Consider the following 15,491-nt stretch of genomic DNA (forward strand, 5'->3'; position numbering starts at 1 on the left):
TTATTATTATAAATCATATCTTGTAAAAATGCTTTTTCAACAATATTTCATACCATATGTATATTCCTTTTTGTATTCGTTATAGTATTGTGATTTTTTTAAATATTATATAGGTGGAGGCTTCAAATAAGCCCAGTGGGCTTTCTGCCTCTTCCTGCACTGTAATATAATTTATCAATGTTATTTGTTATGTTTCAATTGTGCAAATAAACTAAACTAAACTAAACTAAACTAAACTAAACTAAACAAAAAAAAAGTGTGCTGTTTATTGCTGCATTGTGTTCCCTTTGTCTTTGTGGTATGGCCCCATATGTGTTGACGCTGGTGTCATGTGTGGACTATGTTTTTGATTATTCTGTTAATCAATGTGATTAATGTGTTTATTCTGTGTATATTTTATCACGTATGTTCAATCTTGTGACCACTCTGTTAACTACTTTCCCTTTGGGATACGAAAGTTTATCAGGCCCACAAAATACTTTTTTATGAATATCTTTTTGAATATGCTATTCTAAATATATACAACAAAAACCATGCATTCAGAAAGATTAGTTGTCCCATCAAATAAAAGGATTAACAGCTGTATTCGATGGTGTTTTGAAGTTTACATCTTGGAGTCTATTTTGTGCGAGTATACATAGGTACGTGAAGGCATCATTTCTCTCAGCTGTGCCAAGTGCATGACGTATGGTGAATAAAACCGGAAATAAAGGTGGAAATAAAAGTATTATCATTTGGCAATCAGCACAGTCAAAAGCAAATAAGTGAGGGGGGATTTTATTTCGAAAGATCAAACCGGAACTTGCACATTTAATCATCTCTATTTTGACGCTGGTCGCCGCTGTCCTATCCTCCTCCTCCAGCAGCAGCAGCAGCAGCATCCTCCCCGGCTCCCCGCAGAGGACAGCGGGTGTTTGTAGGACATTGGGCCCGCGGAGGGAGGGGTCCTGGCCTGGGCACGGATCCCAAAGAGGCCCCGGGGCCGCCGCTGGATGGAGTCGGGCTGCATTCACACAGCAATGGCTATGGGTCTGTCATCGAAAAAGGCGTCTGCTCGGAGCGTCGGTGTGGAGCGGAAAAACCTCATCACGGTCTGCAGGTATAGATCACGACACCATCGATTTTACAGCATCATCTGCAAATAGCCCACCAGTCCCTGCACGCGGTTCAGTTAATATTTGAACAATCTTACCATAATGGAGGGTATTTAGTTGTCCCTGGGATAAAACAAGCAGGACACACAATATAAAAGGACAATAATGCTGAACATTTGATTGACATATTTCTGGAAATAAATGGATGAAGAGGAGGCATGTGCATTTTCACCTTCAGATTCCCCTGCCATCACACACTCTTCTATAGACCTAAAACATTCACTTATCAATGTATGCCTTGCGTGCATTTCCTGGCTGCACTTTACTGTATCATTCCTTTATAGATCATGTCTTTGGTGTGACATTAATGCAGGATCTCTCAGAGGAATGTCTATTTTATATTTAACAGGTAGATACACCTGCTTGATTCCTGTCTATGCTGATAGATTCAGCTTCAAAGAGGAAACAAAACCGAGTGGGATATTATTGTTTATAATAAAGCTGGAGAGAAAATACAACAGCAGGCTTCCTCCTCCATCACGGTGAGGTTGAGTGACTGAATGGGACAAGGGCATTGGGAGCAGTGCAAGGACTCCTCCCTCCATCATTGTCCCCCAGCCTACACAGTACAGCGAGTGCTTATGGACTGTGATGTGCAGTCTCTTAAATCTCTCTCTTAGGGCTGTAAAGTCACACGCATCAGTGAGCTCACCTGATGAGATGTCCGGTTTATATTCTCTTTTGAATTTAGTGTTAAAATGTTACTCTGCGAGTTATGAGGCTTATTTCACAGTGGTGTTATTTTTAGGCCTATAATTGGCATTTAAAATAATCTGTTGTTTGTCTCAGTGAGATCTAAATAAGTATAGTTTCCAACCTTTTCGTCTTCTGACCCTCTAAAATGAAGGGTGGTCTACTTGTACATAATGTGAACATGATTGGTGTGTAGTTTGACCAAAGAGTTTTATTTTTTTTCCTTTATTTGAATGATTTTCATTGGCCCAGAGGTTGTGAATGTGTAAGAATGGCTGGGTGATATGGCCATTATCTTCTATCACGATAAGGGTTATTAAATATCTTCTTAACAATATATATCACAATATAGCTTGTTTTCTGCTATTTCAATAAAGAAATAGTCTTTATGAAATAACCACATGGTTTTGTTTACTCTTGTGTAAATTAAATACTAGTATTTTCTCATTTAATTAATAACTACAGTGCAAAATAATCAGATTTTTTGTTTAGGTGACATAATTGTGTGTCACGAGATCTTGATATATGATTTAATCCTGATACAATTCCATTGAAAAACGACAAATATTCATATTGAATTATTGCCACCCCTAAGTGTAAGATGAGGATGTTTTCTTTCTTGTCCCTTCATCTTTTGACCTTCAGATTTATTGTGTGACCCCTGAGGTTGGAGACCCCAATCCTAATAGTCTGTGTGAGGTCTAATATAGAGTAAGTGCACTTAAAAATTATTCATATATATATAATATTTCATGAATTAATATGAAATCAGTCATTCAGTAAGATTAGCATTGTAGGGCATTAATGTTTTGCATTGATAATCACTCTTAAATTAATAATGAGCTCTTCTAGGATATGATACTGAGTAGCTGTTTTGTTTTGAGGATGGCCCTTTGATATTATCTGCAGGATGACTATAGTTATTGAACTGAAAATAAACTGCAGTCATGAAGGGAACTCCAGAAAATACATATTAAGTGTTGTACATAGTAATGTTTTCAATTTTGTTGTTACAATTCTCCAACTTATTTTGAGACTGCAACTAACTATTGTTTCATTATCAATTAATCTGCAGATTATTTTCTTATTGAATTGATGTCTGAAAAATACTGAAACAAATATATCTTCAAAGAGCCTGAGGTGACATCTGCAATAGTTGTTTTATACAACCAACTGTCCAACCAAGCTGATAGAGCTGTTTTATAGTGATTTATTCTGCTTATATAGTATTTTATATTCTGGGATTTCACCAGAGGCTTGTTGGAAAAGTTACAGCCTTACTTCAATACTTTTACAATTGCTCTCGTAAAAGGCTATTATAGCATTGCTATGTGTCTTGAATTTCAAATGGACTATAGTCATAAATGCTACTGCAGAGAGGGACGTAATTATTTGTGTAGATTGTGCAGGCGTTCTGCCAATTTGTTCTGCCACATCTTGCTCTTACCTCTTTTTTTTTATCTTCTAGGAATTTAAAAACTCTTTGGCCTTTTTTTAAGTGAAAGTGTTTAAAACTAAATAAATCCCCTTAAAAAAAAAAAAAAAACAAATTGTGGACTCTCAAATAGACACACAATAAAGCATTTTTATTCCAGTACCTTTCTGTTCAAGGTCCTGTCTGCATTTTTAGTGTCACGTACATCGAAGCAAAACAACACAACATCACACAGTACATGCCTGCAAAAGAAAGAAAAGTTCTCACGATAGACTCACAACACAGAGAAAGATTAGCGAGGGAACAAAAACACAGTTGTTTTTCAGGTTGGCCTGACCGTGCTAAGAACTATTTAATAATTTAAGCGCTTTTAATGACAAAACACACAGGACGAGACAGAAATAAATCTCAAACAGCTTTCCATCAGTAATGCTTACTACGCAGTTTCTTTCCATTCTCTAATGAACAACATGACATTGATTAGGTTCAGTTGGAGGACAACTTCTTCCATGTGTGTCGCTGTCAGATCTGTATCTCTCTGCCTCTTTTCAAAAAATGTTTTTCTTCTTGATGGCATTTTAGTGAAAGTTGATTCAAGTAGTCAAAGGTTGTTGAGAGAGATCCTGAATCAGCGGAGTGCCCCTGGCTGTGTATTGAATCAGGCCGGGGGCGTCATGTTGGTGCAGGATACAGGATCCAGGATCTGTTGTTGCTGCTGAGACACAGCTACTTCCACAGCTTGAACTGCTGCCAGGCTACAGTAACTAAGCTGACGTTAGTGCAACATTAGTACACCAGGCCAAGCCTTTAATTTCCCCTAATGCATATACGTATAAAGTCTGACCTCTTTTTCTTCACTGTCACATCATACATGTTTAGGATACAAGCACACACAGAGATTAACGTTTACAACTCACAACAGGTCGTTCAATGAAGTTTTTGCTGGGACTTCAAAAAAGGGGGCTGTTTCTGTTTGGGTATGGGATCAAGAAATGCACTTGTTTATTCCCGTCTGTTACCGGGGGGCATAACAAAGAATAATAATCACAGTCCTTTTTTTTTTTTTTGTTTTTGTGTATTCACATGATCTGGCATGATGTGGGTCACCAGTATCAGGCACATAGGTCTGCTCAATGTTTCAATGCCTTGTTTAACAGTGTCATACCAAACTGAAGGAGCCCATTTGAATTAGAAACACATATGTACAGCAATAGACATTTGTGTATAATTAAGGAAAACCTGATCAAACATTTGCACCACCACAGGGAACAGTTTCTGCAAGAGGCCTGTTTCAGGGACTTGAAGGCATTACAGTAAAGACTTAAAATTAAGAATAATAATGGCAGAGAAAAAAAACAATAACAGTGTCTGCTGTGGTCAGGTGAAAAATGTACATCTTCAAAATGTCTTCTAAGAAGAATACTGCAGTGGCTTGTATCAGCCTTAAGACTGAGGGGAATGCATGCAAAACTGGAATGTTCTTTAACCCCGGCCGACAGCATCAGAAAACCCAAAGTTTCTTTGTCTCAATGGCTTTGAAGACACTGGGTGATGTTTATCATGTCCACAGTGACAGCAGTGTCATCGTGATCTACTGTGTCTCTGTGCTGTTGCCACTAGCAACAGGTTTTATTTTAACATGGCAGATCTCAGGCTCTCTGAAGTCAGTGGGAAATATCATATAACTCCGGTTTGTTTATCTGAGCCTGAATATTGTTAACAGTCACAAGGCAATTTGTTTACAGGTAACATTGTACTGTTTAACATTTACTGTTTTGTTGCTTTAGTCTGGCTAAGAGCTCTCATGGCGTCATCCACGACTGGTGGTAATGGTGTTGCCGTGGTCACGGTGAACCTAAGAAAACATAGATAGGATGAGTGAGATTGGACAGGTCTGATGTAAGGTGCGATAGCTTCAGCTGCCTCCTGTAGACAAAAGGAAAGGGGAGTGAAAGGATGGCGGCTGGAGATATGGTGCATCTCGGCTGAGGCCTGAGCTTTTCCGGGGCGTGGCTCGAGAGTAGAGAATAAAATGTCCTGTGCTGTAGTAAACACAACCACGTATTCAAATCTCATGGACATGCTTCTGCAAGTGGGTGGCTCTTTGTGCTTTTTGAACATTCTGAACAATAGTAGAGGGTCAAGTACCATCAAGTATGTGAAATTACAGCACAAGTTTCAGTAGGTTTGACTCAACATTTGGGCATCTCTCTCTCCTGCGGATCAGCCTTCTCTCTCACCACGCTGTTATTCTACATTTACCCCACTGTCAGGTTCAAACATCTGCTTTACACTCTCATCGCTTCTCAGCCCAACACCCTCCCTGTCCATCTTGCCCACTAATCCCTCTACACCTCCTCTGACCATGAAACACTTTTCCTTAACGCTTATTCACAGATGGGGCTGGTGAGAGAGAGAGAGAGACACACCCTGATGTTGTTGCATTTTCATGTCTTTTGGTCTATTTGGATTTGGCCCAAAATCGTCAATTTCTTTCCTAAATGTTAATTAAAGTGTAAGGCGTTTCTTTATCTTGGCTGTTTGTGCAGATCCAGCACAGGACAGGACTTCTCCCCCGACAGTCCAGGACGATAAACAACAGCACTGGCTGGTGGTTACACAATGCTGCAGCCCGTGAGGATCCTGCTGGTTATGCCAAGACTAAAGAGACGGACATAGAGAGGAAGAGGGAGAGAGAGATAGGGGTTAGGAAAAAAAGAAAAAGATCAATCTGAGAGGGTTAATATGAAACGTTGTGTGTTTAGATTCTGTGTACTGCTGATAAATGTAGTTTTGGTTTATCCTAGGTGGTACTGAGGATCAAACACACTTGTGTAAGTACAGTAGAGGGGTGAGAAAGGAGAACAAGAGGGCCTTTTAAAAAGAGAGCTGAGAGTGGGCTTGGCGACGATCCAGCCTGAGTGAGAGTGGGCACAAAAGAAGCTTGTCAGAAAGGCCCTGCAGTTGTTTTTCAGTGTCAAATCGTACCAAGAGCATTTTGCTATTCCACTCCATCCATTTGCATTTGAGGCACGCCAGCAATTCCCCTTCAGATCAAAGGACTTCAGTTAATTTGAAATTATCTGCTGTAATGTTTCTCTTGAGATAAGGCTGCCGCTCTATCGGGGCAAAGAGGTCGTCTGCAACAGTCAAGCTTCTTCTCTTATGATTTTAGATGCTGTTACATCAACAAACAGGTAGCTGTTAATCGGTGGTTCTCATACTGGACCCTGGGAACCACCGGGGGCACTTGGTGGTTTTCCAAGGACCTGGTACTCTGCATAATGAGCAATCGCTTGGTTTATAAATGTTTCTGTCATCCGATGTCTTTACAAATTTGACCAGATTTGACCATATGTTTCTCTACACACTCTTCATCTTAAGTTGCAGACAGAATACAACAAGTCTCTACAAAATCATATCCAATAACATTTTCTTTAGACAAAATCATGTAAAAGGAGCACCTGCGCTCTATAGCAGATCTCTTTGAGAAGGTTGAATTTGCTTACTGGCAAACTGGCATCACCTGCTCAGGGGATTTTTTTTAGTTTGTGGGTCCTGGTGGAGAGTAGAGCTCACAAAATCCTGTAGCTCTATTTTAACTTGAAACCTGACTGAGCTACTTGGTTTTTGCAGATAACATTATGATACAGAATTTTGATGCCACTGACCTGTTTCCTTGATAAATCCGGCATGAAAATAAGAAATTAAGGCTCCAGGTAAATCTAATCCAGTTTTGGCTCTCAGTTGAAACAGACCCTGTGCAAATGCTGTAGTGGTGTCCAAATGTTCTCTGTTATGGTGCTTCTTTCTTCTTTCTTGTGACATTTTGCGCCAGTCCCCCCACTGCTCGATGAGGTCCCCTCTCATCTAGAGCGTCTTGCGTTTGGGGAAGAGGGCTTTTCGAAAAGAGGTGGTGGTGGAGCCCCTGCTGAAGGAGGCGCCCCCCAGGGCAATCTTGGTCTTTCCACTGGTGATGGTGGAGGAGCCCAATGATGTTGTGCTCTTGCCCCTGGTGATGGAGGATGCCCCCATGGCAAGCTTGGACTTTCCCCTCTTTATGGTGGTGTTGCCCAAGGTTAAGGCCGTCTTCCCCTCGGTGAAACTGGTGTTGCCCATTGAGGAGAGGCTCGTCTTCCAGACCCAGATTCGACGACGGGATTCGGGGCTCACTCGACGCAAAGCATCGCACACTCATGCAGCACGTCCTGCTCTGCCCTTCGGGGGTAATAGAACCATCTGCAACAATCCAGAGAAGACCAGAATGCTAAGCGTGGATAGCACGACCCCCGTGTCACATAATGCCTTCGTTGAGATGATCGACGTGGGCTTTGGAAGGCCACATACCACCCATGTGTGCCTGTGAATGGACAGAGGCAGCCGTAGGTGGCCACAGCCTATCTGGGGGGACAGGGACAGTGGAGCGATTGTCCCATCTCCACGACGACACCGGCCGGTTGAAGGACACATTGTTGCAAAGGGGGCAATCTGTGGTGACATCACTTTCTTCTGAGCCATTGTTCCCTATAGCCTCTGATAGTAAGACATAACCTCTGTGTACCACTGTATACACCATATGTGAAATTGGTGGCTCAGTGTCAGATTTGATAAGAGAAAAGACAAATGTGTTCCTGTTCTCAACATGTAGTTTAGGCTTTGATTGCATCTCTCCTATATGTGTATCGTGCCTCCATTTGAAATATGGGTGTGGTTCTTTTTGTTGGTGTTTACCACCCAAATGTGTCCCTGCCGAACTGTTTTCAACTCATTACAACAATTACGTCTTTAATTTCTACCATTTATGTCGTTGGGATCCTATAGTATCTCACAAAAACTCTATTTACAAAACAATCAAGCCAAGCAGTGTTTAGGCATGTTACTTTTATAAGCATTGTTACATCAACCACCTTTACAGTTTCCTAGTTTAAAACTGTGTTTTCTGGTGGACATACGGCAGCATAGTTATGGAAATGCAGGCAATCAGCCAATCTTATTGGCATGCACAAAAATACCAAATTTGTACCAAAGATGTAGACATGGTGATCACTGTACATGCACATTATATAGGAGAACAGTGCTGGTGAAAAACACACACTCTTTTGTGTCCCTCCACATACATCCCACACGGCTGTTTCACACGTTCCCTCCCTGCCAAGTAAACACACCATAAACCGTCATCTCTTCGCTGTCACATTAGCATAACACGCTCAGCGTGGCTTTGGAAAATCTCACTCTTGATTGCAAACCCATTAGATGTGCAACTCACTTAGCACTTTCTTACTTGCGAATCCACCTAGGCCAACAGGTAACAGACGGATAGCATGCATCATTAACACATACGCACATTGATCACAAACATAGCAGCTCTTATTATTTGTTGACTCTTACTTCTACTGACCTGCTACAACTGACCAGATAGAAATATCCTTGTGGTTTTAAAGTGTGTGCAGGAATCATGTGTGAAAATCCCAGTAGATGTTGCTGTGCTTTTCTGTGCCCCTGATGAGGGTGGTTTTGATCACAGACACAGACTTGGTCCCATGGGAGAAGGTCAGCGTGCTGAGAGAGCTTGTGGTCTCCCCTCGTGTAACAGAGGTTTTGCCAAACGCTATGTTGGTGTTGCCCAAAGTGATCGTGTTTCTGCTCCAGGAGATTGAGAATTTACCCCAGGAGATGGCGTACTTAGTCCTCAGGATCGAAACCCTGCCTTTGGTGAAGGAGGTCTTGCTTGACAGGAATGTGGTTTTCCACTCATTGTTAGCGTCTTTTTTGGACTGCTTGACTCCCTTGGGTGTCTTTGACCCGGCTTCAGGGTTCCTTTCCATCTAGGTGGTCCTGCGCTTGGACATCAAGGCTTTGCGGAAAGATGTGGTTGTGGTTCCCCGGCTGAAGCTGGCCCGCCCCAGAGCCACTGTCGTCTTTTGCCTTTGGATGGTGGAGTCTCCCATGGAGGTGGTGGTCACTCCCCTGAAGATGGAGGTCTTGCCCATGGCTACAGTCGTCTTTCCCCTGGCTATGGAGGTGCTTCCCACTGCCAGGGCAGTCTTGCCCTCGGTGATGCTAGTGTTGCCCATTGAAGCGGAGCCAGTCAGCCCGAGCCCGTGCCTTGTTGCCGGCTCCTAACATGCGAGCTGCATTACTGCTTCGGGTGCAGCAGGGTCAAAAGCAAAACTAAAGCTGGGACCGCGGTTGCCCTAAATAGATCACACCACCGTGTATAGATGAGGGAGGAGGGAATTATTTGATCATGCTTTGATACTGGCCGCTCCCTCAGAGAGACAAGACCCAAAGGGACCTGGAAGCACAGCATGTACAAAGGCTGAGAGGACAGGGGGTTAATTGTATTGTTTTCATGATAACACTGTCAAAGCACTGAAGGGGTACATTGTGCAGTACACAAGACAATTGGGGTGACCTCAGTATGATAAGATGGCGTGGTTCCCAAAAAAAAGAAAAAAAAGCTTCTCTTTGCTATTGTTGCAGGGTTCAAATACAGTAGTACATTTGTCTGCTCGGGTACAGTGCACGGCGGCATTTCAGCGGCTTGTGAAGAATAGACATGCGAAGTTGAATGCTTTTCCATTGCATTGTTATTCTAATTCCTCTTTCTCTCTGTGTTCTTCTATTTCAGATTCTCTGTGAAGACTCTCCTAGAAAAGTACACAGCAGAGCCCATAGATGACTCATCCGAGGAGTTTATTAACTTTGCCGCCATTTTAGAGCACATCCTCAGCCACCGCTTCAAAGGTAACAATGCAGGTAACATATAGCACGGGACAATATGGTCAAGTTAGGTAAAATGACTCTGAGTTTGTGGCGGTAAAACTTAAAGATTTTATATTAAACTGGCATATGAATCTACTGAATAGGTTGCACTGCAAACATTAAGCATGGAAACAAAAAACCTGCATGAATATACAGTTAGCTGCACTGTAACGGCGGTTGCATGCTCTCAGTACGGGTCGTTGCTAAAGCAGAAGTGCTTCTTTGCTGTGTTTAAATCTTGGACCAGGTTCAGGAAGCTGGTTCAGCTCGGATGGACAGCGCAGCTTCTGGGAATATATCCGGCTGGCGTGCAGCAAAGTGCAGAACAACTGCATCGCCAGCATCGAAAACATAGAGAACATCAGCACATCCCGAGCAAAGGCAAGGATATTTGTATGCAGAATTGTGTGAGAGTGTGTTTGTGTGTGGGAAATTACAAGAGAGAGTATGCAAAGAAAGGCCTCTGTTCCTACTCACTTCTTACGCTGTCCTACAGGGGCGCGCATGGATTCGAGTGGCGCTGATGGAGAAACGTCTGTCTGAATATGTGTCCACTGCTCTGAGGGACACAAGAACTACCAGGTCAGACTAATGATTTTTTAAGGGACAATAACCAAATTTCTTATTTTGTTTATTTTAGTTTTTGATTCTAAGCTAAACCCTCATGTTGTCAAGCACTCAGTTTCAATGTAAAAGTTTCAACCAGAGGAAAGTACATGCCTGCTACAAATGTCTGACATTAAATGTACTGTAAAATGCAGGTAGAATCACAGATGTATCGGTAATGTACCTTAAAGAGATGTTAACTACCTCTTCACCTGACAGGAGGTTCTATGATGATGGGGCCATTATGCTGAGAGAAGAGGCCCAGGTCCTGACTGGCATGCTGATTGGACTGAGTGCCATTGACTTCAGGTGAAGACACATGCTGCAGACATATATACAGAGGTTTAAAATGCATAAGCACATAACCCAAATCAACACAGTTAGGTGTTATGTATTTGCAAGATATTTTGGGAACCTTTTCTGACCTGTTCCGTTGTTTTTAGGCGTTTGTTTAGCAATTAAACGAGTCCTGAAGTGGATTTGAGTACAGCATATTTTACTTTAGGAGTACAGATTAATAGAATATACTGAAATAATTAGAATCAGAATAATACAATTTAATGGGCAAGTAAGTGTGAACACAAACAAAGAATTTGACTTTAGTATTTTGCTGCTCTCAATGTACATGCACAGCAATATACATCTGGTTAAACAGGGACAACAAAGCCGAACAAGATTAACATATTTCATTTGATTAATATGTAATTGTCTTGTTATTATTGATATTTTGTAGTATATGTAAAAATGTTTTTGTCTCTATGCAGTTTTTGCTTGAAGGGGGAGACTCTGGATGGGAAATCCTCAGCTGTGATCGACTTCACACCGTACCTGAAGTTCACTCAGAGGTGAGACTGAAGCTGTCACTCCAATTTTAGCAACACATTTGTGTGCATGTTCCAACACTGTTGCCTCTCTGCTCTGTAGCTACGACTACCTGAGCGATGAGGAGGACCGTCGCAGCATTGACAGCAGTAACAGCGAGGAGAGTGTCCCCGAGCACCCCTACATCCCTCTGGTGACCGACGAGGAGAGCTGGAGCAACAAGTGTCGCAAGATGGAGCAGAGGTTTAAGATCGTCTATGCCCAGAAGGTGACATACAACAGCAGCTAAAGCGAAGTTAATGCTGTTTAAATTCATGTTTTTTTACTACGGGCTTCTGCACATGAATCCCTGTCTCCTTACTGTTATGTTGCAGGGTTATCTGGAGGAGCTGGTGCGCCTGCGGGAGTCGCAGCTGAAGAACGTGGAGACGGAGAATAAGCGTCTGAGAGCAAAGATGGAGGAGCAGACGGTCCAGAGCCTACAGGAGAAGAAGGAGCTGGAGGCTGTCGTGCTCGAGCTGCAGGCACAACTGTGAGAAACAAACACAAACTTTGGATTACATTTATCACATTTTGACTATAGGATTCTTTTAAAGATTCAAGGATCATTTATTGTCATTATGCAACACAGGGATGCACAACCATATTCAGTTGTAGCCCATTTGTAACACAACAAACACATGACAAACAAAAAAAGTGCAATACTCCTGTTGTGCATTTTTTTGAATTTGCATCATAAGGAACGTAAACAGCAGCAACAAAAACAATTCTCTGGGCAGATAATATGGCCGACATCTTCACATTAAAAATTCAACATGTGGAAAGTATAACATGTGCTCCAGTCCTCATCAACCAAGATCCTGTTTGGATTACATATATTTATTTGTTTTCTTCTTTCCAGCATTATACAGTGTGTGCATGTTCATCAGGGGATAAAAAGAACAATACAACCAGAAACGGTTGTTATTTTGATGGAACTTTTTACTAAGTAGAAAATGAAGTATTGCTCTCCGAATCTACCTAATGTTACTGGTCATTTTTCCTCAAAGAAGACGAAAATAAACAGAATTTTGTTAAAATACAAAGCCTCATTTAGAGGCTACACGTTTATTGTGTGTTGAATTCAAGACTACAGTATGTTTCAGGAAGTAGAGTCATTTAATGACTTCAAGAAAGTAGCTCATTGAAATTCACAAGAGATGGGTGATCTTTTTATTTTTTTGAGCGCCACTTAGGATGTTCAGTTCCTATTTGTTTGCTAAAATTAAAAGTATCACTACTTTATTGACATATTTGTGCTCTGTTTTTTATGCAGCTCTGCCCTCATGCCCTGTGATTCCTCCCATCTGGCTAAAGATCTTTCCATCCCGCTGGTCAACCAGTGGTCCGCCATCGCAAACAACCAGGGCAATGTCAAGCTTTTCCGCAGGTAAACTTACATGAACAGTATGTTTCTATTTTATTTGTATTTTTATATAACCATAAATCTAAATATATGATCCCTAGTGGTTAATAACACACAGCACAAATAAGCAGATGCTTATAGATGTACAAAAATGTCAGATATTCGTAGCATGATGATGTTTTTGTCCATCCAGGAGGAGTTTCCACAGTTTGGAGCAACTTTCTGCTGAACTCAGTCTGAACTCTGACTCCCAGAGGACTGATGGGAGACAGAACGGAGAATCTGTTTGGACTTCAGCAGGTAAAAAGGTTTTTCACTGTAACTACATTCATCCCAACATAATCACCACATTTAAACCTGCTGTGTTTTTTAGTGTACTGTTAATGTTTTGCTGTACTTTTGCTGCAAGTTCCTTAAACTCAGTAGTAAAGTTACAACATTTCTACTTGAGTAGGAATACATTTGCTCTCTTTCCACTGCTACATAAAAGCCTTTCAGAGGCAGCCACCCATGCACATGTACATACATACTCATACAAAGACAGGCTTGATGGCTGTTTATGGTGTTTCATGTGGGCAGCTTGAAGTATGCAAGCTCATTTTTATTGTGCTTTTCCTCTGTTTTTTTCTCCCTGTAGGAAAAGACGATACTCCCTCCATGCTGGGTCTGTGTGGCTCTCTGGCCTCTCTACCGAGCTCCAAGTCCCTGGCCAGCCTCAAGTCCAGTGAGTGTTTGGTCAACATCAGCACTGAACCCAGCCCTGCGCTCACTCCCAGCTAGGAGCTTACAGACCAACAACAGAGATTTAACCCCCAGCCCGTCTGCCTGGTGATGCTGCGTTGACCATAAACCCGACCAAAACCCTGATCCCACAATCCACCAAGACCATGCACAGTTCCATTAGAAGGGGGAAGTCAATTACACTATCTCTGGATATTTGTTCACATGAGAGTGAAGTCATCACAAAGCTGGAAGGATCCATCACCTTTTGGTTTTTTCCCTTCTCCTCGCCTTATCTGCTCAACTCTCCCACAACCACTCTGTACTATCTGTGAATTCCTTCATCCAAGATCATGCAATCCCTCTGCAAACTCCTGTTAGAACTTTTTCCAAAGCATCCATATATTTCCTTAAACAGTTATCCAATCTTGCTTCTTATTTGATAATCGGCATTCTTCCCCATGGCGTCGTCTGTGTGTCTGTGCGCCTGTTTTATTTGATTTTCTTGTCAAAAAAGTGACCAAAACAGCACTTGCAGCTCCTTGGATGCAGCCTTTTGCAACGAGAGATGTGATGATCATTTTAAGAGATACAGATTATCCACATAAGGTAGAGGATGGGTTTTTACAGACTGTCTCCACAGTGACATAGCACTGAGAAGTATGTTTTATGGGTGTGACTGATCTGGGATCATTCCTGCTTGAGTAATCAAACACTGTTTAAATCTGTGCAGCTATTTATTGAATCGATCAAATCCTAAGCTACCGCATATGTTCACTTATCTTATTTTATCCAATGCAGCAGTATGTTCTTTTTAAATGTGTTCTTTGAGTTATTTCTGTTTGGTTTGTGTTGCAATAAACTGCCTTTTTTCCATTATGAGTGTCTGTTTCTGTAGATTACAACGTTGTATGACGAGGCAAAGGAAGACCATGCCGAAAGCAGTGATTAAAAAAAAAAAAGGCTTCAAAACAGGAAGTGAACAGAGATGTTGGATGAGCAGGTTGCATGGGACACGTGTGCTCTGGCTCCATCTTGTGGTTTAACATGATCAGGGGCTAACATGAATGCATAAATGCCCAAAATGCTTTTAATTCTGAAGAACAACCTTAAACATATTGGTGGCTAAATTATACAGATAAAATAAATCTTATTTTCACAAACTAGGCCAGGTTGTATGAATGATTCCTCCAGATGGATACAAAATATTATTTTCACCCATCCTGCTTAAGTGTCCATTTCCAAGATGCTGAACCCCGTACCACCTGCATGGCTGCTCTATATACTTTTATTGCAGGCTGTTATGGCTGCTCTGTTTGGTGTGTATGCTGTGTCTGTGCTTTCTATCTCCAAGGCTGCAGACCTGATTGGACACACCTGGGCCTGAGGTGCCACATGCATTTAAAGTTTACTGGTCCCACCCATTCTTTTGTTTGACTTTTTTTTACTTACTTTTTCATTAATAAATCACTTTATTTGTTAAGTATACCCGTTTGCCTCCCAGTTTTAGAGCTTTGCCGTGATACAGACCATGACCTCGGACCTCCCACATACGTGGCTTTTTAAGTGAAAGACCTTTTTCAATTTCTTGTGTTTGTGTTCTTGCAGTTTGTGTTCTTGCTAGCCACAGCGCCTTTAAAGAGCACCACATCCCCCACAGTCAACAGAGCAACAGATCGTGTGAGAGTCACACTAGCTCATCAAAGTATTATTGCATAATATGGATGAGGTTTGTTTTACTGCAATTATTTTTGTGCGCTGTTTGCGTTGTTTGGGAAAAAATACTTTTTTTCAATTATGTTTGTAACTTTGACTACAGTTAAGGCCTTTTTGGTGATTATTTTTACAGCAATTGTAAAAAATCTAAGCTAAAAAGGCATTGTTTAAAGTA

At 41.6% G+C, this 15,491-nt stretch overlaps 2 protein-coding genes across 4 annotated transcripts; one reads left to right on the top strand and one right to left on the bottom strand.

Moving 5' to 3' along the window:
• Positions 1–992: 992 nt before the first annotated feature.
• Positions 993–14,396, top strand: rundc3aa (RUN domain containing 3Aa). 3 transcript variants are annotated; one of them, XM_054607420.1, is made up of 11 exons: positions 993–1,099; positions 9,914–10,041; positions 10,295–10,428; positions 10,544–10,629; positions 10,873–10,962; positions 11,418–11,498; positions 11,578–11,743; positions 11,850–12,007; positions 12,791–12,904; positions 13,074–13,180; positions 13,518–14,396. In XM_054607420.1, exons 1-11 carry the CDS (start codon positions 993–995, stop codon positions 13,658–13,660), a joined length of 1,314 nt encoding a protein of 437 aa, XP_054463395.1. In that variant the 3' UTR covers positions 13,661–14,396. The 3 variants fall into 3 exon arrangements, with proteins under 3 accessions (XP_054463395.1, XP_054463394.1, XP_054463396.1); XM_054607419.1 differs by having other exon boundaries at positions 9,914–10,029; XM_054607421.1 differs by having other exon boundaries at positions 9,914–10,029; positions 13,524–14,396.
• On the bottom strand, positions 7,153–7,401 carry zwi (zwilling). The gene has a single exon (XM_054607422.1). It carries the CDS (start codon positions 7,399–7,401, stop codon positions 7,153–7,155), a length of 249 nt encoding a protein of 82 aa, XP_054463397.1.
• Positions 14,397–15,491: the final 1,095 nt, after the last annotated feature.

The sequence above is a fragment of the Anoplopoma fimbria genome, chromosome 11 (genome assembly GCF_027596085.1).
Source record: "Anoplopoma fimbria isolate UVic2021 breed Golden Eagle Sablefish chromosome 11, Afim_UVic_2022, whole genome shotgun sequence".
Lineage (NCBI taxonomy): Eukaryota > Metazoa > Chordata > Actinopteri > Perciformes > Anoplopomatidae > Anoplopoma > Anoplopoma fimbria.